At 45.2% G+C, this 25,222-nt stretch overlaps 1 protein-coding gene, 1 long non-coding RNA gene and 1 pseudogene across 3 annotated transcripts; all 3 read left to right on the forward strand.

Moving 5' to 3' along the window:
• Positions 1–876: 876 nt before the first annotated feature.
• LOC307183613 (heterogeneous nuclear ribonucleoproteins A2/B1-like) lies at positions 877–1,914 on the forward strand (annotated as a pseudogene). Its single transcript has one exon. The product of its transcript is annotated as a heterogeneous nuclear ribonucleoproteins A2/B1-like (transcript).
• A 3,285-nt stretch (positions 1,915–5,199) lies between these two features.
• On the forward strand, positions 5,200–24,763 carry LOC307183799 (zinc finger protein 77-like). The gene is made up of 4 exons (XM_079916885.1): positions 5,200–5,485; positions 16,092–16,218; positions 18,278–18,458; positions 18,874–24,763. Exons 1-4 carry the CDS (start codon positions 5,483–5,485, stop codon positions 19,979–19,981), a joined length of 1,419 nt encoding a protein of 472 aa, XP_079773011.1. The 5' UTR covers positions 5,200–5,482; the 3' UTR covers positions 19,982–24,763.
• On the forward strand, positions 7,720–10,363 carry LOC307183800. Its single transcript, XR_013827612.1, has 3 exons — positions 7,720–7,830; positions 8,197–8,334; positions 9,744–10,363. It is a non-coding gene; the product is annotated as an uncharacterized lncRNA (long non-coding RNA).
• Positions 24,764–25,222: the final 459 nt, after the last annotated feature.

Genomic DNA, 25,222 nt, shown 5'->3' on the forward strand with positions numbered 1-25,222 from the left:
TTCTTTCTTTTTTTTTTTTTTTGCCACACCACGCAGCTTGCAGGGACCTTGGTCCCCAGGCCGGAGGTCGGGCCCGAGCTCCTGTGGTGGGAGCTCCGAGTCCAAACCGCTGGACTAACAGAGAACCTCAGACCCCAGGGAATATTAATCGGAGTGAAGTCTCCTGGAGGTCCTCATCTCAGCACCAACACCTGGCTCTATCTGCCTGCAAACTCCAGTGCTGAACGCCTCAGGCCAAACAACCAGTAAGACAGGAATACAGGTACTAGCAACACAAGAAACAAATAGATAAACTGGAGCTTATCAAAAGTAAAATCTTATATATATATATATATATATATTAAAAAAAAAGTAAAATCTTTTGTGCATCCAAGGACACTATCAAGAGAGTGAAAAGACACCCCACAGAGTGGGAGAACATATTGGGAATCATACATGCGATAAGGTTTTATTATCCAGAACACATTAAACAGCCTTTCATATCAATAATAAAAAGGCAAACAACCCAGTTAAAAAATGGGAAAGAAGTTAAATAGACTTTTGTCCAAGAGTGATAAACAAATGGCCAATAAACAGATGAAAATTTTCTCCACATCGCTAATCATCAGGAAAATGCATGTCAAAACCACATGAGATAACCACTTTGCACCTACTAGGATGGCTAGAATCATGGCCAGAAGTGTTGTCGAGGAGAAAAGCAGCGGCGGCGGCTCTAGCGGCAGTAGCAGTAGCGCCGGGTCCAGAGAGTGGAGGTGCTCCTAGAGCAGCGGCAGTTCTGACTACAGCGCAGGGACGAGTCCGGTTCGTGTTCGTCCGCGGAGATCTCTCTCATCTCGCTCGGCTGCGGGAAATCGGGCTGAAGCGACGGAGTCTGCGATGGAGAGAGAAAAGGAACAAATCCGTAAACTCTTTATTGGTGGCCTGAGCTTTGAAACTACAGAAGAAAGTTTGAAGAACTACTGCGAACAATGGGGGAAAACTTACAGACTGTGTGGTAATGAGGGATCCTGCAAGCAAAAGATCATGAGGATTTCGTTTTGTAACTTTTTCATCCATGGCTGAGATCGATGCTGCCATGGCTGCCAGACCTCGTTCAACTATGGAAGAGCGGTTGAACCAAAACATGCTGTTTGCAAGAGAGGAATCTGGAAAGCCAGGGGCTCATGTCACTCTGAAGAAGCTGTTTGTAGGTGGAATTAAAGATGCTGAGGAACATTATCTTAGAGATTACTTTGAGGCATACGGACAAATTGTTACCATTGAGATAATTACTGATAGGCAGTCTGGAAAGAAAAGAGGCTTTGGGTTTGTTACTTTTGATGAGCATGATCCTGTGGATAAGAGTGTGTTGCAGAAATACCATACCATCAATGGTCATAATGCAGAAGTAAGAAGGGCTTTGTCTAGACAAGAAATGCAGGAAGTCCAAAGTTCTAGAAGTGGAAGAGGAGGCCACTTTGGTTTGGAGATTCTCGTGGTGCTGGTGGCAATTTTGGACCAGGACTAGGACCAGGACCAAGTTTTAATATGATAACTTAAGAGGAGGACCTGATGGGTATGGAAGTGGTCCTGGATTTAGAGATGGGTATGCTGGGTATGGAGGAGGGCCTGGAGGTGGCAATTTTGGAGGTGGCCCAGGTTATGGAGGAGGAGGATATGGTAGTAGAGGTTCTGGATCTGGCAACCAGGGTGAGAGCTCCTGGGGTGGGTATGGCATCTATGGAGGAAGAAATCGTGGAAGTGGAAATGGCAATGATTTTGGAAATTATAACCAGCAACCTTCTAACTACGGTCCAATGAAGAGTGGAAACTTTGGTGGTAGCAGGAACATGGGGGGGACCATATGGTGGAGGAAACTATGGTCCAGGAAGCAGTGAAGGAAGTGGGGGTTATGGAGGGAGAAGCCGATATTGATCTTCTTCCTATTTACCATGGGCTTCACTGTATAAATATGAGAGGATTAGAACCCAGAGGTAACAGAACAGCTTCAGGTTATGGAAATAACAATGTTAAGGGAACTCTTATCTCAGTCATGCATAAATATGCAGTAATATGGCAGAAGACACCAGAGCAGATGCAGAGAGCCATTCTGTGAATGGATTGGATTATTTAATAACATTACTGTGGAGGAAGGATTGTAAAAAAAAAAAAAGTGCCTTTGAGACAGTTTATTAGCTTTTTTTTTTGTGGGCCTCTCACTGTTGTGGCCTCTCCCGTTGCGGAGCACAGGCTCTGGACGCGCAGGCTCAGCGGCCATGGCTCACGGGCCCAGCCACTCCGCGGCATGTGGGATCATCCCGGAGCAGGGCATGAACCCACGTCCCCTGCATCGGCAGGCGGACTCTCAACCACTGCGCCACCAGGGAAGCCCTCTTAGCTTTTTATTTGTTGTTTCTTTCTAGCGGTCTTTGTAAGTGTAGAAACATTCCTTCTTTGATAATGTTAAATTTGTAAGTTTCAGATGACATGTAAAAGCTTTTTTAAGATTTTTCTCAAAGTTTTGAAAAACTATTAGCCAGGATCATGGTATAATAAGACATAACATTTTTCCTTTAAAAAAAATTTAAGTGTGTCTTAGAGTTAAGAAGCTGTTTTACATTTATGATTTAATAAAATAATTCTAAAGGAAAAAAAAAGAAGTGTTGTCAAGGATATGGAGAAATTAGAACCCTGTACACTGCTGGTGGGAATGTAAAATGGTGCAGGCACTGTGGGTAAGAGCTTGGTGGTTCCTCAAAAAGTTAAACATGAAATTAACCCTGTGAGCCAACATTTCCACTCCTGCCTATACTGAAACAGATGCTCAAATATGTGTACGTGAATGCTGGTTGCAGCACTATTCACAATAGCCAGAAGGTGGAAATGTCCTGAATGTCCATCAGTGGCTGATGGAAATGTCCCAAATGTCCATCAGTGGCTGAATGGATAAACTAAGTGTAACCTGTACATAGGATGAGAATAATAGTCATAAAAAGTAAGGGAAGGGCTTCCCTGGTGGCACAGTTGTTGAGAGTCCGCCTGCCGATGCAGGGGACACGGGTTCATGTCCCGGTCCGGGAGGATCCCACATGCCGCGGAGTGGCTGGGCCCGTGAGCCATGGCCGCTGAAAGAATTTTTTTTTTTCTTTCTTTGTGGTACGTGGGCCTGTCACTGTCGTGTCACAAAAAAAAAAAAAAAAACTTTCTGTCTGTGAATTCCCTGGCAGTCCAGTGGTTAGGACTCTGCAGTTTCACTGTTGAGGGCCTGAGTTCAATCCCTGGTGGGGGAACTAAGATCCCAGAAGCTGCGAGGCATGGCCAAAAAAATTCTTAAAAAAAAGTTTTTTTTCTGTATTTGGATTTACCTAGTCTGGACATTTTATATACCTAAATGAAATCATACAATATTGGTCTTTTGTGTCTGGCTTTTTTCCTCAGCATATTTTCAAGGTTTCATTCATGTTGCAGCATGTGTCAGAGCTTCCCTTACTTTCTTTTTTTTTTTTTACCGGTACGCGGGCCTCTCACTTTTGTGGCCTCTCCCATTGTGGAGCACAGGCCCCGGACGAGCAGGCCCAGCAGCCATGGCTCACGGGCCCAGCCGCTCCGCGGCATGTGGAATCTTCCCAGACCGGGGCACGAACCCGCGTCCCCTGCATCGGCAGGCGGACTCTCAACCACTGCGCTACCAGGGAAGCCCCCCAAAAAGTATTTTAGTGGTGACCAAGAGGTAGGGTTATCATGGCTATAATCGCCTTATAATTTGTTTTTAAATGAGTACACAGTTCATATACCATAACGTTCACACTTTTAAGTGTGAAACTCAGTGGCTTTTTGTACATTGCACAGCTGTCCAACCATCACTATACAGTGTGAAAAAGGAAATATAACTTCTTACATTTCAAAATTCACAGAGACTGACTAAAAGCTGATCTGACATAAATTTCCCTGCAGTATAAAATGCACACCTGAGAACTGTGACATCTCAGAGTCTGTGCTGAGACCAGTTCTGCAGAGAGACTGGGATCTCAGGGTCTGACTTCCCATGGGGTAAAGTTCCCTGGGCCTTGGGTAGCTGACCTCAAGCCCCAGCGGTGGGAGCTTGGACTAAGGGCAGAGCCTCCTGCTGTTAAAGGTCACACATGGACCAGGCCTGACCCTGCGTTGCACATGGTGGGTGGTGTCACTGAGTCTTTGTTCTTAAAGGGCACGTTTCCACCATGACCTTGCCCTGGGCCATGCCCTGACACTGGAGATCACCAAACTGATGAAAGAAATTTTCACCTATTGAGGTATGGGGAAGTTATTCGGACTTATACATGATTTAACTCGAATTTTATACCAATTAAAATGGCCTGTTTGTGGCCTATCAAACACATTGTCTGTCTGCTTTAATTATTAAAGGACACATTGACCAGAACAAAAGATGTCCGTGTTAAAAATAAAGACTAGATGTCTCCCTTCCTGGGACACCAATCCTGGTCCTCCTTCGATAGCTACTCGTTGCCTCCTGCTGCAGCCTATGTGCTGATCTGTTTGTTTGTTTGTTTTTGTTATTGTTGTTTGTTTGTTTTTGCCGTTTTTTAAAAAAATATTTACTTATCTGGCTGCACCGGGTCTTAGTTGCAGCACGCGAGATCTTCGTTGTGGCATGCGGGGTCTTTAGTTGCAGCATGTGGGATCTAGTTCCCTGACCAAGGGTTGAACCCACGTCCCCTGCACTGGAGGCACGAAGTCTTAACCAGTGGACCACTGGGGAAGTCCCTGATCTGTTCGTTTTTGAAACCTTGGAGGAATGTTTCCCTGCATTGTTTGCTGTTAAGAGTTCTTACAAGACAGAAAACGGTGCTAAAAACCATGCTTTTCCTGAGCAGGTCGTCTGAGTTATCTGAGAGGCCGTCTTAAGGGCTCTAGTCTTCAGTCTGGCTCAAAAGATTTTTCTATTCCTATTATAGATCGTTTATTTTTTATTTCCATCAACAAAGCCCTATGACCCGTATTTTCTCATCCTCATTCCGGGTATGGAGCGATCCCCGGGGAAACTGAGTCTGGACTTCCAGGTGCAGGAGGAGGACACAGGGGAGCCACCGAGCAGATGCCACAGGGTGTGCCGCGCCCAGAGCCCGTTCTGCGCGGAGCCCAATTCCCAGGCCGGCGTATCAGCCACGCGTGTCCCTGTGCCCTGTCATTCGGATGTAGGGGCGGGGTCTGGTTGAACTGTCCAATCAGCGGCGACTGGGCGGGGTCCGGACAAAGCAATCAGGATAGAGTGGGACTAGGAGGACTGTCCATCAAGGCAGGGGCGGGGCAAGGATTACTGTCCAATCAGAGCCCGGGCCCCGAAGAGGGCGGGCGGCGTGCGCGTTCCCAGCCCGCGGAAGTTTTTCTGCGCTTGTGCGAACTTGTCCTGCGTGGCTTCAGGTGTCGCGTCCCCGTCGGTTTCACCTGCCCAGGTCGGAGGGTCGCCCCGAGGACACTTCGCAGAACCCGAAAGGAGGCACAGATGGTGAGTGCACCGCTCAGGGCCCTAACACGGAAAAGGCTGGTTCGAACGGTCCGGAACTTGCCAAAAGCGACGGCCGGGCCAGGGTCTCCCCGCCTCCCACCCACCCCGGAGTCCCGACCCGAGTCTCCCCCTCGGCCTCGGGGTGGGTACCCGGGATCCGGACCCGAGTCTCCCCCTCGGCCGCGGGCTGAGGACCTGCCGTGTTGCTCCGTCACTGCTCGGGGTCCGGGGGCGTCCGGACCGAGTCTTTGGCCCCGTGGGGGTCGGAGGGAGGACAGGACTATTCCCGACGCGGGCCGTTAGGCGCTGGGGCGTGGGGGACCCGCCCTGGACCTGACAGATAAAGTCAAGCCCGGACTTGTCAAGGAGACTGTATTGCAAATACTGTTGCGATAGCGCCGAGGCTCGGATCTCAGAGATGTGCCAGCATCTCCAACCACACAGCAAAGGGCTTTTCTGTGTGAGGAGGGCGAGCAGGAGGGAAGTTGGGCGAGTGAGGGCGGTGCGCGGAGTGCGGGGCCAGCGTGGCTGGACTGGACAGGGTTCCCTGGGTCACTTATTGCCTGGAGAAGCTGACCAGGGGCTTGTTCGGAACCTCAGTGTTGCTCAGACGTGGGGGCGACACCCCGTCCAGGAACCTGTGGGGAGAAATCTGACGATGTGGGGTAAGAAACAGGACACAGAGAACTTGGTCAAGCCCAAATGTGTGGGCAGGAGGGCCGGATCTCCTGGTGTCAAAGATAAAATGTCAAAGTGGGGCTGGCCCCTGAATACATGCAGGGAGCATCACAGAGTGTCTTTGTACTCTGGGAACAGATTCACAGTGACCTTGCTCCCAGGCCGACCCCTGACTCGGGAGGTTCCCCAGGCCCTCCTGTGTCATGTGGAACAGTAATCAGTATTGAGCTTATTTGAGGTCTTAGGAATTGCAACTTGGGGGACCCAGATTTGAGTTGATGGAATACAATTTATGTTTTTGAGGCATAAGAAAGAAAATTTAAGCATAACATTACTCTCTGCCCTTATTGGGCCCTCCCTAATGTACATTGTGCATCTGCATTATGCATTAAACAGACCTTCTCAAAGGTAGGAATGTCTGCTCCACCAGAAAGATCAAATTTTTTACCTCGTTCTGCCACCAGCAATGTAACTCCAAGATAACGTAACTTTCCTAATCCTGTCAGGGGTCATGCTGATCTGCTGCAGATCTAGACTATGTATTTTTGGTGAACCTTATGTGAGATGTCATTGTGTCATTTTGATATATGCTCCTTTGCCTCAAAAATATATATGATGGTCTTAGACTTCTAGTAAGTGGAACAGCCCTCTGAGTTTTATGAGAGACTGTCTCCTGGGTTATAATCCCCTCATAGGCTTAAACAAAATTTTCTATTTTCTCTTTTAGATCGACTATTCATTAATTTTTCATCAACAGCGTAACACTGAAAGTGTTGTAGGGAGGAGGAAGAGTAACAGACTTATTAAAGGAAAAGCCACAGGGTTGTTAAAGTTGCCTGGCGTGAATTATGATAGACTGACACAGGGAATGAAGTATTTGTCCTTAAGGAATAGGCTGTCACAAGTTATTTAGGGGAAGGGTCCAATAAGTATCTTGACTTTCTGGGTCATTGGGCAGATGTTCTGGATGCCTGCGTTAAGGCAGTAAGTGGTCAAAAGTTCAGATTCCATCTGGGCTGAGACCTGCATAAGCCCTACATCCTCAGTGGCCTCCTGCCTGCATTTTAGAGTGCTCTCTTAGCAATACTGACTCCATTTTGATTTTCCTTTCACACCTGTCCCCTGCTGTCCTGGCTCCCGGACTTAGGGGGGCAGCCCTGGACAGGGGGCACTGAGGGGAACTGAGTGGCACATTTCTGTTCAGGAGAAGGGGACTGCAAGCTGTGGGCTGATGCTGTGTCTGTCTGGCCAGCAGTACATTCGGCTTAGAGTCCACCAGGGCAGCCAGGTCTGGCGCCCCATAGAAAGCCAGGCAGTAAAGGGCTGAAGCCAACCACCCGCACTTCCGCCCTGCTCCGTCACGTGACCTACAGCCTGCCCTTCACTCAGAATGCAGGCCTGCACTCGTTGTCAATCAGGGCCCAAGAAGGGGGTGTGCCTAGAGACCCGTCCAATTAAGGTGCGAAGGCTTGGAGCCTCATCCAATCAGAGACGGGGGCGGGCGCATTCGCTTACGTTGTGACGTCGCTCTTAGCCGCCCGGGCGTTCCGTCGCACCTACTTCAGCGGACCTCAGGTGTCCCGTCGCTGTTGCTCTAACCTGCCGGAGCTGTTGGGCTGCAGGGCCGCGGGGAGGACGACCTGAATGCGCGGAGAGGGGCTGAAATGGTGAGTGCGTGGGGCTGGCACCGAGACCGGCTGGGGCTGGTTCGAATTGGCCGGAAACGGCAGCAGGATAGGACTCCCTGACTCCGGTCCAGACCCTAGTTTCCACCCTCGACCGCGTCGCGCGGTCCCGGGGTCCTGTCCGGTCCTCGCGCGGGGTCTCGTGTCCCAACTCGGGTCTCCGCCCTCGACCGCAACTTGGGATCCCGTGAGTCCCGACCCAGTCCCTGTCCCGGTGGGTGTCTGAGCGAGGACGGGACGAGCCGCCGGAGCGGGCGGTCAGGCGCTGGGGTCCCGCCCTGGACCTGACAGATAATGTCAAGTCCAGGGTTGGTCAGGGAGACTGTTTTGCAATTAATGTTGCGATAGGGCCGAGGCTCGGATCTCAGGGATGTGCCAGCGTCTCCAACCACACAGCAAAGGGCTTTTCTCTTCTGTGAGAGGAGGGTGAGAGGAAGGCGGATTGACAGAACCAGAGGTCCTGTGGTCAGGGTGTCCTCGGCCCAGGTGAGAGGGGTTTTGTTCTGCAGCTCAGTGATGCTCAGTTTGGGAGGTGTAGCGGGGTCAGGGGCATTTGGGAAGAAGCCTGAGTAAAGTTTAGGTAAAAAAATGGATGTTGAGCTTAAAAATAACAGTTATTTACTAGGAAAAATGGATTTATTTGGGAACAGCAAAAAATTGCAATTCGGGACAGACAAGGTATAGCAAAAGCCATAGGCAAGTCCAACAGACTTATTTATTGGAGAAAAAGGAGGGAGTTGGGAGGGGTTGTATTGATGTAAAGTCCGTGGAGAGATGGAGAATTCAGGTTGATGCTGGTTTCTCATTGGCTAGTTGCTGGGGTAGCCAGTTTCTTGAGAAGATGCAATGTATGTACATCTTTTTCTGTTGGGGCCTGTAATTGTTGATTCTTTCGTGTTTTCAATTTTTCTGTTCGGGGCTGTAATTGACACTTCTTCCTGTAATTGATGTCAAGTGGTTCTGGGTGAGGCTCTCCCTTCTGCACCCACCCCCACTTCTTTTTAGTGCGTTTTCTCTTTTTTAATTTTCACAAGGGCCGTTGAGAACACTTGGTCAACCCTGTGGCATTAAAAAAATTACAAACTTTACAACAAGAGACCTTTATTCAAATGAGTTCCTGCAGGGGGAGAAGGGTCTGTTGCACCAGGCACAGGGGGCTCTGCAAGAAGGGGGACATCTGACCCTAAGATCTGCAAGTGTCTCAAGAGTTGGGCAAAGAGAGTTTTTCTCTTATACAGAGGAATAAACACCACCAGGAGGGACCAGGTGTGATGCTCGGATAGCAGATCCCTGAGGCCAGCCTGTCCTTAGGGGTCTGTCGGCTGGCTGCGGTGAGGCCAGGTCAGGGGGAAGGAGAGGAGCTGAACCAAAGTTTGGCCAACAAACATTTGTTCTGCTTGGTCAGTGTGGGGAACAGTTCCGCTAATCACTGATGAGGTGGAGATGGGGCTTTGAGGGGACTGCATCTGGCCTTGTCCTGGATAAACAGGGGGCCTCCGTGTGAGTCTTATCTGAGTCAGGTGGGGCACGGGGACGGTTTCTTGCAGCCTGCCGTTTTCCAGAAGAACAAAGGGTGGGGGGGTCCTTTCACCTTCCATCGAAGTTTCCAGGAGCACAGGGCTCAGGGAGGGTTCAGCATTGTCCCCTGACACCTGTGAGCAGCCTCCTCTGGGTCCAGCTCAGCACTAATAGCTTCCCCTGATCCAGCTTCCGGTTTCAGCAAGTGTAAAATTCTGCATTCTTTTGCCTGGTTTCTTCTCCTTAGTGAGGATAGTAAGAATCTTAGGTCTTTGCCTTTTCCTGACGACTCGTGTTATTCCAGGCTTTTGGGCCTTAACCAGAGATGCCTCTGGGGAGAAGTATCTCAGTACAGAAAATGTTTTCTCTTCCATTAGAACTGCAGGAAATGGGACTTCCCTGGTGGTGCAGTGGTTAAGAATCCACCTGCCAATGCAGGGGACACGGGTTCAAGCCCTGGTCCGGGAAGATCCCACATGCCGCGGAGCAACTAAGCCTGTGCGCCACAACTGCTCAGCCCGCGAGCCACAACTACTGAAGCCTGCGCGCCGAGAGTCTGTGTTCCGCAACAAGAGAAGTCACTGCAATGAGAAGCCTGCGCACCGCAATGAAGAGTAGCCCCCACTCGCTGCAACTGGAGAAAAGCCCACGCGCAGCAATGAAGACCCAACACAGCCAAAAATAAATAAATAAATTTATTTTTTATAAAAAGGAAGAAGAATTTCAGGAAATGCAGGCAGTCCCACCCCTTCATGTGAAATGGGTGGAGAGATGGATTAAAAAGAATCATAGAAATTGTAGTGACTCTTCCATGAAGGGTACAGAGTTGTGACGCTGTCTGATCCTGGTCCACTGTTACTACCTGGTCAACAGAGGTTAGTGGAAATTCTGTGGAATGTGACCAGTGCTACTGAGACTTGCTCACTTCTTTTTAAATGAGTTACAGCTTGTCATCATGAGGATATTAGTGAACTGATGCTTGTCTTCTGAAAGTGATGAGCAGTAACCAGTTGCTCAAACCATAAAAATGCCCTAAAATTTCCCTGTCCTGCATTATCCATGAACACAGGAGGAAGCAGTGATCCTGCAGGTTCTCATTTACACACTGAGACGGGTCTTCGTCTCATGTAAATGACCCACAGGGATCATCATGATGCAGGTGCATCATCTGGGTTGGGGACAAGCTGAGCCTGTGAGGGAGGTGAAGGAAGGTGTCCTGGGGTCTTGCCCCACCCCATCTCCCCCATCCCCCCATTGCAGGTGGCCTACAGACCATAAAACCACCACAGAAGGAGCTGTTGATGGCACGAGCATGGGGCAGGGCATCCAGCTCCAGAAGTGCTGGGGGCGGTTTGTCCTCTGAGGTTGTGCTGCCCTCGGCTGTCTCCCGACTTTGCTTTTGGCCTCATTCAATGAGTTGGTGGATTGAGTGTGATGTGTGCACCCTGAGTAAGTCTGTGAAGGTCAGACGTGGGGAAGGCTCCTTGGGCTCAACTGCTGCTGAGAGGATCGATGAATTAGAGAGTTTCTCTGGGTCAGAACTTCAACTTGAGCGTTTCCTCCTGGGTGAGAATTGAGGCCCAGGGAGGGGGCATTCCTATACTTAGGTGGAGCTCAGTCCTTCCCCCTGCCCTGGGAGTACCCATCCAGCTCGGATGGCTTTGACCGTCTGACTTGGGGTTTCCTTGTGCACCGTGGGCAGCAGGCTGCTGACCTGAGTGGCTCACACTTGGCTGCTCTTCCCCTTTGTGTCCTCCTCAATGCAGTGTTCTGCCCTGTGACTCAGTGTGCAAGCATGTAGGACATTTTTATTCCATTACTTGAAAGTGTAGGGTTGTTTGGTTTTTATAGATTTCACCAATTTTATATGTATGTGTATGTGTGTGTGTACCGTTTTATCATGTGTACATGTGTATAGCCATCACCACAATCAAGATACAGCACTATTCTATCACTACAAAGATAGTTCCTGCTATCCCTTTATAGTCACACAAACCCCACTTCCTTCTTACTCTCACCCCTAACTTCTGACAGCCACTCATCTGTTCTTCATTTCTATAATTCTTCTAGTAGTTTTTTAAAATTTTATTTGGTTGCACTGGGTCTTAGTTGCAGCAGGCAGGCTCCTTAGTTGTGGCATGCAAACTCGTAGTTGCGGCATGAATGTGGGATCTAGTTCCCTGTCCAGGGATTGAACCCGGGCCCCCAGCATTGGGAGCACGGAGTCCTATCATCTGTGCCACGAGGGAAGTCCCTCTTCTAGTAATTTTCTATTGCATACTTTTTTCCACTCTTTCTGAGACTCCAGTGATACTAATGTTTTATCTTTTGTGTTTGTCCCACAGGTCACTAAGGCTCTTTCACTTTTTTTTGGTCTATTTTCTCTGTTGTTCAGATTGGGTAAATTCTGATGTTCTACCTTCAAGTTGACTGATTCTTTCCTCTGTCATATTCATTCTGTATTGAAACCATCCAGTTTTTTAGTTCAGTTATTGTATTTTTCAGTTCTAAAATATCCATTTGGTTCTTCTTTGTATCTTTTCTTTCTTTGCTGAGACTTTCAATTTTTTATTTGTTTCAGGTGTGTTTGTAATTACTCACTGAAGTATTTTTCAGTGGCTTTAAAATCCTTGTCAGATAATTCCATGTGTGATTTTGATGTTGGTGTCTGTTGATTGTCATTTTTTGTTTGTTTGTTTTATTATTATTTGGCTGCGTCGGGTCATAGTTGTGGCACACGGATCTTCGTTGCGGCACGTGGGCTCTTCCTTGTGGCGCGCAGGCTTATTTGCCCTGCGGCATGTGGGATCTTAGTTCCCCCACCAGGGATCCAACCCTCATCCTCTGCATTGGAAGCCAGATTCTTTACCACTGGACCACCAGGGATGTCCCTTGCATTTCAGTTTTTGTTGCACTTTGCAGATACTGTGTTGTTTGCAAATTGAAGGTGTTGTGCAACACTACATCTCAGCAAGTCTGTGGGTGCCATTTTCAAAAAGTATTTGCTCACTGATGGTCAGCATTTTTTAGCAATGGTGTTTTTGCTAATGTATGTACAAGGTTTTTTAGACATAAGTCTATTGAACACTTAAAAGACTATGTGACTTTTACCTGTACAGGGAAGCAAAAAAATTTGTGTAATTCACTTTATTGCAATATTTCCTTTATTGTGGTGCTCTGGAATTAAACCCACAGAGTTGCCAAGGCCTGCATGTATTATTTCCTGGTAAAATGACGCCATTAGTTTCCTCTATTAATGATTTTAAAACTCAAACATGTACTGCAGGTCAGCATTAGAGAGATTTCTATGTCTATTATTACCAAGAGATCAGGGTGAGAAATACATTTGGATACTTGAAAAGACTCTCTGAACAGAAACAAGACTTGAAATGTGGTTTTATGATAAACCATTCAGAAGACCTCAGTCATGCAATACTAAAAACACAGAACAGAAGATAAAGAGACACTAAGCTATTGTCTCCAGCATGTGACACATGACACATGACATATTACGGCATCTTTTGCTCCCATCCTGGTATGTGCAGCAGAGAGAGAGGCTTTAAATGGAAACCAGCACTTCATCTCAAATGCATTGGGCAGATTTGTTTTTTATATTCTCCCATTCCACACACCCTGAAAGCTCTCCTGATGAAGCACTTCTTGACCCAGAGCAACCCAGTGGTGTACACAGATATCTGTTTAGTAAAGAGGAGCAGTTCCCCGTTGAACAGTAGGAAGGAATGACAAGAAGATTATGTAAAAAATTTCCAAGACTGGTATTTCAGTTGCTCTCAAGAAATTTATGCTTCAGTGATAAGGAGATAGACGAGATGAAGACTTAACTAAAGATGAGATTCTATTAATATGGATCCTGCGGGGGAATATTGTTCATCGGCATTTTGCTCCATTGGGATGAGAGTTTGAAAAGCACTTCATATGCCTTAAAAAAAATCATGTTTACTAGAATAAGATCATTTAACTTAATACTATTTATTATTTCCCATATCTGTCCATTTTCAAAGCTCAACAGGCTCCATAAAGTATACTGAAGAGGGACCTGTTCACCTGTTATTAAGGCAGGTGCATGGAAATAGTGTACTAGAACTACATCTTTCATGAACTGTCAGCTTGCAACATTTTCCCCCCAAGAATGGTATCAAAAATTGTGCTTTATGGAAACCTCCCTCCATACTAGGGAAGACTATGAAAGATTTTGAGCCCAGTTCCTTTTTGAAAAGACAGTCTTTCCTCATCTCCAAGACTGAGCATCGTTCATCATCTTTAGGGCCAGTCGTGTTTAAAGGCAGTTTGGGGAATCATCATTTTCAGCCTGTAGTCTTGAAAGAAAACCAGACTGAATTTTTGTCTCCTGTAGAAATAGAACATCATGTATCAAGTTCCATCTCTGGGCACTTGTTGCATCCTTGACAATTGGTTTGTGATATCTCCTCAACCTACTGGATCTCTGAAACGTTTGTAACTTTGTTCCTTAAGCAATTCATATTCTTTTATTTGCCCAAGTTGTGGTGCTTTTGAATAAAATTGCCATTAGATTAAGAAGAACATATTTTTAGCTAGTCTGAATCTGTTTTTTTTTCTTTTTTTTTTTTTTTTTTTTTTTTTGCGGTACGCGGGACTCTCACTGTTGTGGCCTCTCCCACTGCGGAGCACAGGCTCCGGACGCGCAGGCTCAGCTGCCATGGCTCACGGGCCCAGCCGCTCCGCGGCATGTGGGATCTTCCCAGACCGGGGCACAAACCCGTGTCCCCTGCATCGGCAGGCGGACTCTCAACCACTGTTCCACCAGGGAAGCCCTGAATCTATTTTTTAAACAGTTTTTATTGAGGTATAATTTATGAACCGTAAGGTTTCCTAGTTTAAACTGTAAAATTCAGAAGTGTTAGAATGTTTACTGTATTGTGCAACCGTCCTCATATTCTAATTTTAGATATTTTTATCACCCAAAAGAACTTGTACCTGCTGGCAGTCACCTCTCATTCCAAGCCTCCACCCGCCCTTCGTCTAGGCAGTTTTATTAATCTAATTTCTGTCTCTATAGCTTTGTTCATTCTGTACATTTCACATAAATGATATGATACTGCCTGTGGGCTTTTGTGAAACCTGTTAATGTTTTTAAAGTTCATTGATTTTGTGTCGTGGATTACTACTTCATTCCTCTTGTTGCAAATAATATTCCGTTGTGAGATTACTGTGTTTGCTTATCCAAATCAGTTGATAACCTTTTGAGTTGTTTCCACTTTTTGGCTGTTATGAATCATGCTGCTGTAAACATCTGTGTATTACATTTGGGGTTTTAAAAAATATTTATTTATATATTTGGCTGCATCAGGTCTTAGTTGTGGCACGTGGGATCTTCTTCGTTACAGTGCACAGACTTAGTTTCCCTGCGGTGTGTAGGATCTTAGTTCCCCGACCAGGGATCGAGCCTGTGTCCCCTGCACTGGAAGGCGGATTCTTAACCACTGGACCACCAGGAAAGTCCCTGTGTATTAGTTTTTGTGTTGGTGTTTGCTTTCGCCTCTCTTGGGTAGATAGATACCTAGGGTGGAATTGCTGTGTTATATGGTGAAACTGTGTTTATCATTTTGAGGATCTGCTGGACTGTCTTCCAAAGTGGCTTCATTTTACCTTCCCACCAGCAGTTTGTAAGGTTCCAACTTTCCCACATCCTCGCCAGCATCGGTTTGTCTGTCTTATAGCCTTCTTAGTGGGTAGGAAGAGGTATCTGCTTGTAGTTTTCATTTGCATTTCCCTGATGACTAATGTCCCATATTTTCAGGTGTGTGATTAGCAAACCCCAGTTGCAGGCCCAGGTGAGATAGCCTTGCCTTCTTTGTAGCTGATGTAGTGGAATATTTTATCATTTCAATTTTCGGAATATATTTTTAATTAAAATTCTAATTGATAAAGATAGTTTGCTTTATATTTCAAGGGTGTAGAGTCATACCATATTGTCCTAAAAACATTAATTCGGTGATTTTTCTCTGTGTTAAAGTCATCTTTGGCTCTAATGCCATCAGATCCTTCTATGACTCTTCTTCGTGGGGCATTATTCTTGATTTCTTGATTATTTATCTGAAAGGCCTTGCTGGCTTGACAGATCCCTCAGGAACCAGGCCTCCTCTTACACCACAGGTGTCCCAGGCCCTGGGCCCTGGCCTGCGTCTGTGCCCTCGGTGTCCACCTCATCCTAGCAGGGGGTTCGTATCTCTACCTCTGTCGGATATGAGGGGACTGGCCCAGGCTTTTACATGCTCTTCAGTCTAGGCGAGAGTTGTTCAGATGCAGCGGCCCTGGAAAATCAGTGTTCACGACCTCCTGACAGTCTGCTCCAGTTCTAGGAGGTTCAAGGAAATAACTTATGAGCAGGCCAAGTGTCCATTTCCATGTCGTCTGAATGATGATTTCATTTTCAGTATGTGTCATACCTCACTGTCTGCTCTATCTCAGTAAAAACCGTTCTTTTTCATTATGTGTGCATGAGTGTTTATCAGGTATTGTTGTTACATTTTGTTTCAGTTTCTAGCACTTACCATCACTGAGTAAAATGCATTTGATTGGCTTGTGTGTGTTCATTTCCCACAAGAGTGTAAGCTCAGGAGTCCTAGGAATTGAGTCCGGTTTCCGACTGCCAGCCTCCCCATCCTCCCACACATGGGGGTGAAGAGGGAGCCTTGCTGACACGGAACCTGTGGCTGTTTCAGGACTCGGTGGTCTTTGAGGACGTGGCTGTGAACTTCACCGCAGAGGAGTGGGCTTTGCTGGACCTGGCTCAGAGGAAGCTCTACAGAGACGTGATGCTGGAGACCTTCAGGAACCTGGCCTCCGTGGGTGAGGACGGCTTCCTCCCTGCACTTAGTCTTTAGAGAACAAATATTTCTTACAATGTTCTTTCTTACTGGAACCAAGGAATAGGAATATGTTGAGAAACAGGCAGACGTGGTCCCCACCTTTATAGAACCTACCTAGAGTCAAATAGCTTTTCCATGACTAAATATTTCTATATTGAATTGATTTTTATTGCTCTTGATCAGAATCCTGAGGCTCCCTAATTGTATAAATGTGAACGTGGTCTCCAGTGTTACTTTGGGGCAGTGAGAGCAGCGTTACGGTTTTCACCCTGTGAAAGTTACACTGTGATCAGTACACATTTGACATGATAATCTTGCTGTAGTTAAACTCACACTCACCCATCCTCAGTGACTTGAGGACCAGAGAATCGGCCCATCTCATGGAGGGCTTGTTGTCCTCCATCCTCCCCCTGAGAAGCTTTTCTCCACGAGCAGGACAGCAACCACGCACCATCTGATCTCCTAGTGGCAGCTGGGTCACTGGAGATAGGCTTCGTCTAGGGCCTCTGTGCCTGCGATCACCAGGAGGGCACACCTCTTGGGAGGAGCAGGTTCTGTATCAGGGAGAGATATTTGGACATAACTGTTAGAAACATGACTCTGAGAAGGTGACGTTTGTCACTCTGTCTTTGAGAAGGTGACCTGGCTTCCCTGTTGGACTTTTCATCCATCTTTGCCCACTTCAGAAGTCTTTCTGTAGCTCCTCTTACGAAGGGAGCATTTAGGAGTGTGCATTTTGCCCACTTCCTGCCTGCTTTGCTTCTGTGAAGTATCTCTTCTGAAGTATTTCTTAGTGAACAGTTTGCCATTTTGACTCATTTTCCCTATGATGGCTAAAGTTCCAAATAGCTGAGGTCCTCAGAGTTTTTCTTTGTGTGTGTGTTAAGTTTGTTTTGGACCCAATTCCAATGTGTGTGTGGGTGTGTGGGTGTTAATTTTGTTTTGGACCCAATTCTAATGTGTGTTTGTGTGTGTGTGTGCACGCGTGCACATGTGTTAAGGCACCTCACACCAACAAACAATTATTGGACCAGCAGCACATCATAGAATTCAACTCAATCCTGACACCATCTACCCAGTGATAGCCACAGATTCCACAGCTTAAGGTTTCAGTCCTTCAAGACTTACTCCATATTCTCCCACTTCAGATGCCAATCTCAAGTCCAGGCTTTTACCTGTCCTCCTGACCAACTGGCTATAAATCAGAGGTTCCCATGACTCTCTCCTTGGGTTCAACTAATTTATTAGTGTAGCTCAGAGAACTCAGAGAAACATACTACTTACTAGATCACAGGTTCATTTTAAAAGGATATAATTCAGGAACAGCCAGATGTAAGAGATGCATAGGGTAAGATTTTGAAAAGGAGTTTCTGTGCCTCTCCAGGTGCCAGTCTCCCCACATCTCCACGTGTTCATCAACCAGAAGCTCTCTGAACTTTTTTTTCATGCCTTCATTACATAGGCATGGTTGATGAAATCATTGGCCATTGGCAGTGGATTTGATCTCTAGCCCCTCCCCCATCCCCAGAGGTGTTGGGGTGTCTGGGGGTTTGGGTGGGATTGAAAGTTTCAACCCTTTAATCACATGGTGTCTCCATTGGCAATGAGCCCCCATACTTCTTTCTAACAATTTTTTTCATTAACATAAACCCAATTGGGATGGAAAGGGTTTTTATGAATAACAAGACACCTATTTCACCTTTCTGATCCTGAAGCGTTTTCTGGAAATGAGCACAAGAGACCACATATTATTCCATTGCTTTTACTGCTCAGGAAATTCCAAGGGTTTTAGGATCCCCGAGCAGGAAACTGTGGATAAGGACCCAATTTTTCTGAGAAATATATGTTGGTCATCTGAATGACCAAATATATATATGTTTCTGATAAATCACAATATCACACATCTTCTTCCTTCCTTTATAAAATTATTTTACATTTTTGAATTAGTCTATGGAAAGAAATCTACATGTGGTCTCTTTTTTTTCCTTTATCCCACCATTTCTTTCCCATGGATTTAATTATGTTACCAATTATTGCAGGTTCTTGCTCTCCAGTTAAAACCAGTAGATCAAGTGCTCATTGGGATATTTTGGAGACTGGCCTATGCAGTGAAGAGAAAGTAGTAAGATTCACAAGAAATGATTCCAGGTCTTTTTGGGGAGAAAACTGGGCATTTCATAACATGCAAGATCAGCATCTAACTCAGGAGAGGCGTTTGAGGTGAGTAGCACTCCCACAAGGGGAGGGGGAATCTCGGCAGAGTATTAGACTCACTTAAAATTAAAGAAAAAGTGTAAACTTAGCTAGACAATTGTCTATTCACAGAATTCTTACAAAACTACTTTTATAAATGTGTTGTAGATATGGAGCTCCTAAAACTTAATTCAGTAGGAAACACTGGTCAGGAAACCTCGTATGTAAAAAACACTGAAAGTTATGGCCCTGCTTGAGCCCTCAGCTGGAGCATTAAACTTGTTGCACTTTGTCACAATGCACAGAGTGCTAAAAACATGCCCATTCATTGAAAAGGGCAAATGTGTAGTCAAAATAATAATGAATAACCATCAACAAATCACTAATTAAGAAATCACTTATAATTATTAATCCCTAATACTGTGCTTCCTATTTTGAACAGAAATAATTTGGTGGAGAGTCTCTGTGAAGGTAAAGAAGGTCATCAATGTTTAGAAACCCTGAACCAGATTATAGATTTTACTGTGCATAAGAGCTATTGGACTGGAATTCAGCCCCATCAATGCATTAAGTGTGGAAAAACCTTCAGGGACCATTCTTTCCAGAAGAATCAGCAAAGATCTCACCCTGGACACAAACATTATCCATGTGAAGAATGGGGGCAAGCCTGCAGCTGTATCTCGTGCCTAAGCCCTCCCAGGGAAACAGACATTGTAGAGAAACCCGATAAACATCAGGATGCTGGGAGAGCATCTAAGAGGTGCATGAAGAGTGACTGTAGTGAACAGTCTTTAGAGTGTAAGAAGTCTGGAAAAGCTCTCACTTGTCCCTCATCTTTTCAGGAACATGAGAGAGGTCATTATGGACAGAAAATCCACATGTGTGAAGTATGTGGAAAATCCTTCAGTTATTATTGCCAACTTGCACGGCATGTGAGAACTCACACTGGAGAGAAACCCTATGAATGTAAAGAATGTGGAAAGGCTTTCACTCGCATCTCACACTTCCGAGAACATGTGAGAATGCATACTGGAGAGAAACCCTATGAATGTAAGCAGTGTGGCAAAGCTTTCAGTTGGTGCACTTACCTTCGAGAACACATGAGAACACACAGTGGAGAAAAACCCTATGAATGTAAGCAGTGCGGCAAAGCCTTCCCCTATCTCAAATCCCTGCAAGGACATGTGAGGATCCACACTGGAGAGAAACCTTATGTGTGTAAGGAATGTGGGAAATCCTACAGTTGTCCCAAATACTTTAGAAAACATGTGAAAACACACAGTGGAGTAAAACCCTATGAATGTACAGAATGTGGGAAAGCATTCATTACTTCCTCATCCCTTCGGGAACATATGAAAACACACAGTGAAGAGAAGCCCTATCAGTGTCAGCAGTGTGGGAAAGCCTTCAGGTATCCCAGATCCCTGCAAGGACACATGCTAACCCACAGTGAAGGGAAGCCATATAAATGTCAGCAGTGTGAAAAAGCCTATAGGTGTCTCATATCCCTTCAAAGACACATGAAGACACACACTGGCGAAAAATTCTGAATAGAAAAACTATGGGAAAGCCTTCATTCTCCCTTAAAATCTTATAAATGGAGCAGTCACAGGAGAGAAACATTATGAACGGAAAGAATGTTGGGAAACCTTCAGCACTTATTTTATACTTGAAAACTCAGGGTAGACAAAATTTTTTAATGGAAAGAAATATGATTTTTCCTTTTAAGTGCCTCATCCTGAATAGGGATCCCAGTGTATTAATTTCTAGCTCATGTTAACTGATCTGAACACTTAAGATAATAACCATGCCTCTATGTTCCCATCATCTTTGCTACTTATGTTTTGTTATCTTGGACTTTAAATAGTTATACAGTCATATAATACTTGTCTCAATTCCATTACAATGTCTTTTGAACCCAGAGTGAAAGTCTTTTTGGTTTGTGGTTTTTTTCATGTGCAACATGGTATGAGTTTAGATGAAAAAAATTTGTTTTAATGAATTTATTTATTTTATTTATTTTTGGCTGTGTTGGGCCTTCGTTGCTGCGCGCAGGCTTTCTCTAGTTGCGGTGAGTGGGGGCTACTGTTTGTTACAGTGTGTGGGCTTCTCGTTGTGGTGGCTTCTCATCACACAGCACGTGCTCTAGGCACACGGGCTTCCGCAGCTGTGGCTTGTGAGCTCTAGAGTGCAGGCTCAGTATTTGTGGCGCACAGGCTTAGTTGCTCCACGGCATGTGGGATCTTCCCTGACCAGGGCTCAAACCTGTGTCCCCTGCATTGGCAAGAGAATTCTTAAGCACTACACCACCAGGGAAGCCCCTAGATGAAAATATTTTTGATTCTTACTTTGTCTTATGTTCCTAATATGTGATCATGATGTGAGACCTGTGTTGTTGAAATGTCTTTTCTGGTTCCTGAACAATACTGGAATTTTCTGACTCAGTATTTATGCTCCCCTTAGTTTATATTACTAAAAGGTGTGTCTTCCATGTTTGTTGCTAGTGGATACCATATTTGTGTTCCTCACAGAAATTAGTAATTGCGGAAGGTCTTGGAAGACCTTCTGTCTCATCTGATTATGTTTATTAATTTGGCCTCTCTTCATTGTCCATGATCTTGGGTAGAAATTGCACACAAAACATTGAGTTAAGAAGAGCAACTTGTTGGTGTGAAGTTGAAAGCTACTATCCAGGTGGTTCTATTGAATTTTGTTGTCAGCTTGGGCAAGATGGGAAGCTATGTATCCCAGAGTCCTTTTGTTAGTGGTTCTGAGTTAAAGTGTAGAGAAGAAAAAGATGCGTGAGGTCCAGGGCTTCCCTAGTGGTGCAGTGGTTAAGAATCCACCTGCCAATGCAGGGAACACGGGTTCAAGCCCTGGTCCAGGAAGATCCCACATGCTGCGGAGCAACTAAGCCCGTGTACCACAACTACTGGGCCTGCGCTCTAGAGCCCGTGAGCCACAACTACTGAGCCCGTGAGCCACAGCTACTGAAGCCTGCACACCTACAGCCCGTGCTCTGCAACAAGAGAAGCCACCGCAATGAGAATCCCCCCCACCACAACGAAGAGTAGCCCCCGCTCGCTGCAACTAGAGAAAGCCTGCATGCAGCAACGAAGACCCAATGCAAACAAAAATAAATTAATTAATTAAAAAAAAAAAAGATGTGTGAGGTCCAGAAAGCAGAAGTGAGGAATCCATGATTCTCGGATCTTTTGTACCATTAGGAGACGGAGATGCATGGCAACCTGGTAGGCCTGAGTTCCAGCACCATTTTCTGACTTCTGGCTCTGCCCATGTGGAACAGCCCCCAACCAGACACATGTTTGGCATTTGGGGACAATGAGAAACACAGGTATGGTACGAGGGAAACCCTTTTGAGTTCACTGTCTTTCTCATTGTCTCTGAGGACCATGGGTAAGTTCCTCTTGGTTCAGATCTCCAGTCTCTTCACATTGAGCTTCCCACTCTACTTGGCTTCTCAGTTTGTAATTTTCAGGTGTTTGGAAAATCCCAACCTTTTTTCTGTCCCAAGATCCACATGGGAACTGTTAGTGGCAGCTTGCAGTTCCCCAACCATGTGGAGCCCTGAGTCCACAGTCCCCATTTGTTGAGGTCTGCTGGGTCAGCACTTCCCCTAGTCCAAGTTTCCACAGAAATTGCTGGTGGTGCACACGGGGCCTTTTCTTGGGAAGTCTGCAGTAATTTCTAAGCCCCAGCCCTTGGTTCTGTTCCCAGTTTCCTTACTGGGATCTGCTGGTGGTTTAGTGTATAGTTCCCTATGTATTAGAATTTTCCCCCACAGTCCACATTGGGAACTGCTGATGGCAAGTGCAGTTCTCCATTTGTTAGGAATGAGTCCACAGTGCCCATCTGTGAGGTCTGCTGGTTTAATCCTTTCCCTGTCTCTAGTTCTTTGGTTGCTACTGGTGTCCACAGCTCCATTTCCTTGGTTACCATTGGATGCTGTTAATGTGCACATGAGGTAAAGACTATTTGCTACATGGGAATTTCAGAAGCCATAGCCACAGAAGTTGGGCAAGGGATGCAAAGTTCAATGCTGTTAAAGCACTTGCCACCTAACTCAGACACCCATGTTAGGTTAAGTTGGTTACGAAATGGGTTAGATTGATACTGGGTCACCCTCAAACCTCAAGAAGATCAATTCTCACGTAGTGAGGTACAGCGTAATACATCCCACATCTTCTAACCCAGCATCATGTCCCTTTTAGTTATCAGATTGTCTCGAGAGACCCAAAAGCTTAGCTAAAAATACAAAACCAGTAATACAGTGGGATCCTTAAAATCTAAAGAATCAAGTGTATCCCCTTCTGGCACACTTGCTTTTTTTTAATATCTAAGAACGGCGGTCCCAGAAGCTGTAGATATTTGTAGTAATGGCAAAATCTTGCTAAGCTTGTTTTGTTTCCTGAGAACTTGGCTTGGTCACTGTCACGTTGGGGGCCCCAAAACATGGCCAGACTGAAATGTGGGTTGCACCTAACCTAAGAGACTAGGGTCCTACATAACTGCTGTCAGCCCCCAGGGGAATTGCAATGCCCATTAGAAGAACCTCTCTAATTGGATAAGATCATTTCAGAGGTGCACTCAGGAGTTCCCAAATGAAACAAACAGAATGGGCTACTTACTTTAACTGGTACCCAGAAGCTCCCAAAAGGCTTCAGAATTCCAAAAATACCTTCATTAAAAGCTTCCTTGCAAAAAGCTAATGAAAAATTAATGATATAAAAGGCAACATAAACCCAACAAGTTAACAGCCTCATATACACCCTCATACCTACCTTGAAAGGAGGATCCCTCCCAGAGTTGATGAGACTCAGAGATTTTCTGGTAAACTGCTGCATTATTCTCTTTAACAGCCTAGGGGAAACTAAAATTAAAATGAATTTAAAACCCTAGCCAAATTCTAGTAAAAATCAGAGCTATGCTCTCCACTTTCTACCCCACTCAGAACCTGCAGATGTGATCCTGGAAAAACTGGCAAAATCAGCTAAAGGTGAAAATTCTTATCATAGCACTCCCAAATCTCTGTACTGCCCAGTCAAGAGAGGGAAATAACATTTCACAGCTGTTCCTTTCCAAAATCCATGCCAAATGGTTATTGGTCCTTTCTCTCCCAGGGATAGATTTGGTTCCTTGCATGTCTTGTTTTATGTCGTAGGAACTTGGCTGGGGGACTTCCCTTGGTGGCGCAGTGGTTAAGAATCCGCCTGCCAATGAAGGGGACACGGTTCGAGCCCTGGTACGGGAAGACCCCACATGCCGCAGAGCAACTAAACCCGTGCGCCACAACTGCTGAGCCTGCGCTCTAGAGCCCACGAACCACAGCTACTGAGTCCACATGCCACAGCTACTGAAGTGCACGTGCTTAGGGCCCATGCTCCACAACAAGAGAAGCCACCATAATGAGAAACCCACGCACTGCAACGAAGAGTGGCCCCTGCTCACCACAACTAGAGAAAGCCCACGCACAGCAATGAAAACCCAATGCAGCCAAAAGTAAATAAATAAATAAATAAATAGGAAAAAGAAAAAACTTGGCTGAGCTTTCTGCTTTCCTGGGACATACAAGTTGATGGCGCTTTCTTTGGCTCTTTTGTGAGTGACTCTAGATATCGTGAAGATAATATATTTTGTACCTCTTTGGGGACACTTCTTGAATCCAAGACGTTGTTCATATTGCCAAAAATATTCACTGCTCCTGGCTGAAACCTGACACGACATTTGAAAGGACTTAATAACTTTAAACCAGAAATTTGGCCAGATTAGAAGCTGATATGCAGAGCCTGAAAGAAAAAAATTTCATTAGGCCTTTTACCTTAAGTTAAATGTACCCATAGGGAAAGAAGAACATTCCAGCAAAGGTGGAGAGGTGGAGCAACGCATGATATCATTTACACTACAACCCAATTCTTTGAGGAACTGAGAGCAACTGTACTTATCTTAACAAATAAAAAAAACAGCTGTAGAGGCAATCCAACATCTATTTCTTTTTACCAATCCTAAAACCTTCCCTATTTATCTCAAAAAGCTTTTAAGTTATTGGTCTTAGGAAGCCAGAGTCCTTCTTAGAGGAATTTATATCATTTCCCTGTGCCTTTGAGATAAAAAATGTTAACTCCTAATCTAGGCCGTATGTTTAAAGTACAAACTTCAGGGGTGTATTTGTAATGAGAAGTAAAAGGAAAGGGGAAAAGTTATTTTCAACTTAGAAAAACAAGAAACCCTTAAAGTGTCTTCTAAGGTCTCTGTTTGGATCTGTGTGTTTGTGTATGTCTATGAATGTACATTAAAGATACGGTGTTTTTTTTACCTCTGGATGGTATTGACAAAATTAATTTATATTGTAAAAGGAGCTCTATTTAATTGCCTTAAAGAAAATAAGCACTTATATAAATTAAATTCCCAGAACTGTAGTGGAAACTAACCAAAATGCTTTTCAGGTTCACGTCATCTGGGAGAATATTCACTAGTGAAGCTAATTTACATTTGTTGGTTTAATTAAAATAGGCATGTCTTTAGAATTATCAGCATTAAATATAAAAATTTTACTTAGAGGGGAGATATGGGAACATATATATATGTATAACTGATTCACTTTGTTATAAAGCAGAAACTAACACACCATTGTAAAGCAATTGTACTCCAATAAAGATGTAAAAAAAAAATTTTAGACGCAAGAGGGAGGGGATATATGTATACATAAGCTGATTGACTTTGTTATACAGCAGCAACTAACACAACAATGTAATGCAATTGTACTCCAATAA

This window comes from Stenella coeruleoalba, assembly GCF_951394435.1.
Source record: "Stenella coeruleoalba genome assembly, chromosome: 3".
Classification (NCBI taxonomy): Eukaryota; Metazoa; Chordata; class Mammalia; order Artiodactyla; family Delphinidae; genus Stenella; species Stenella coeruleoalba.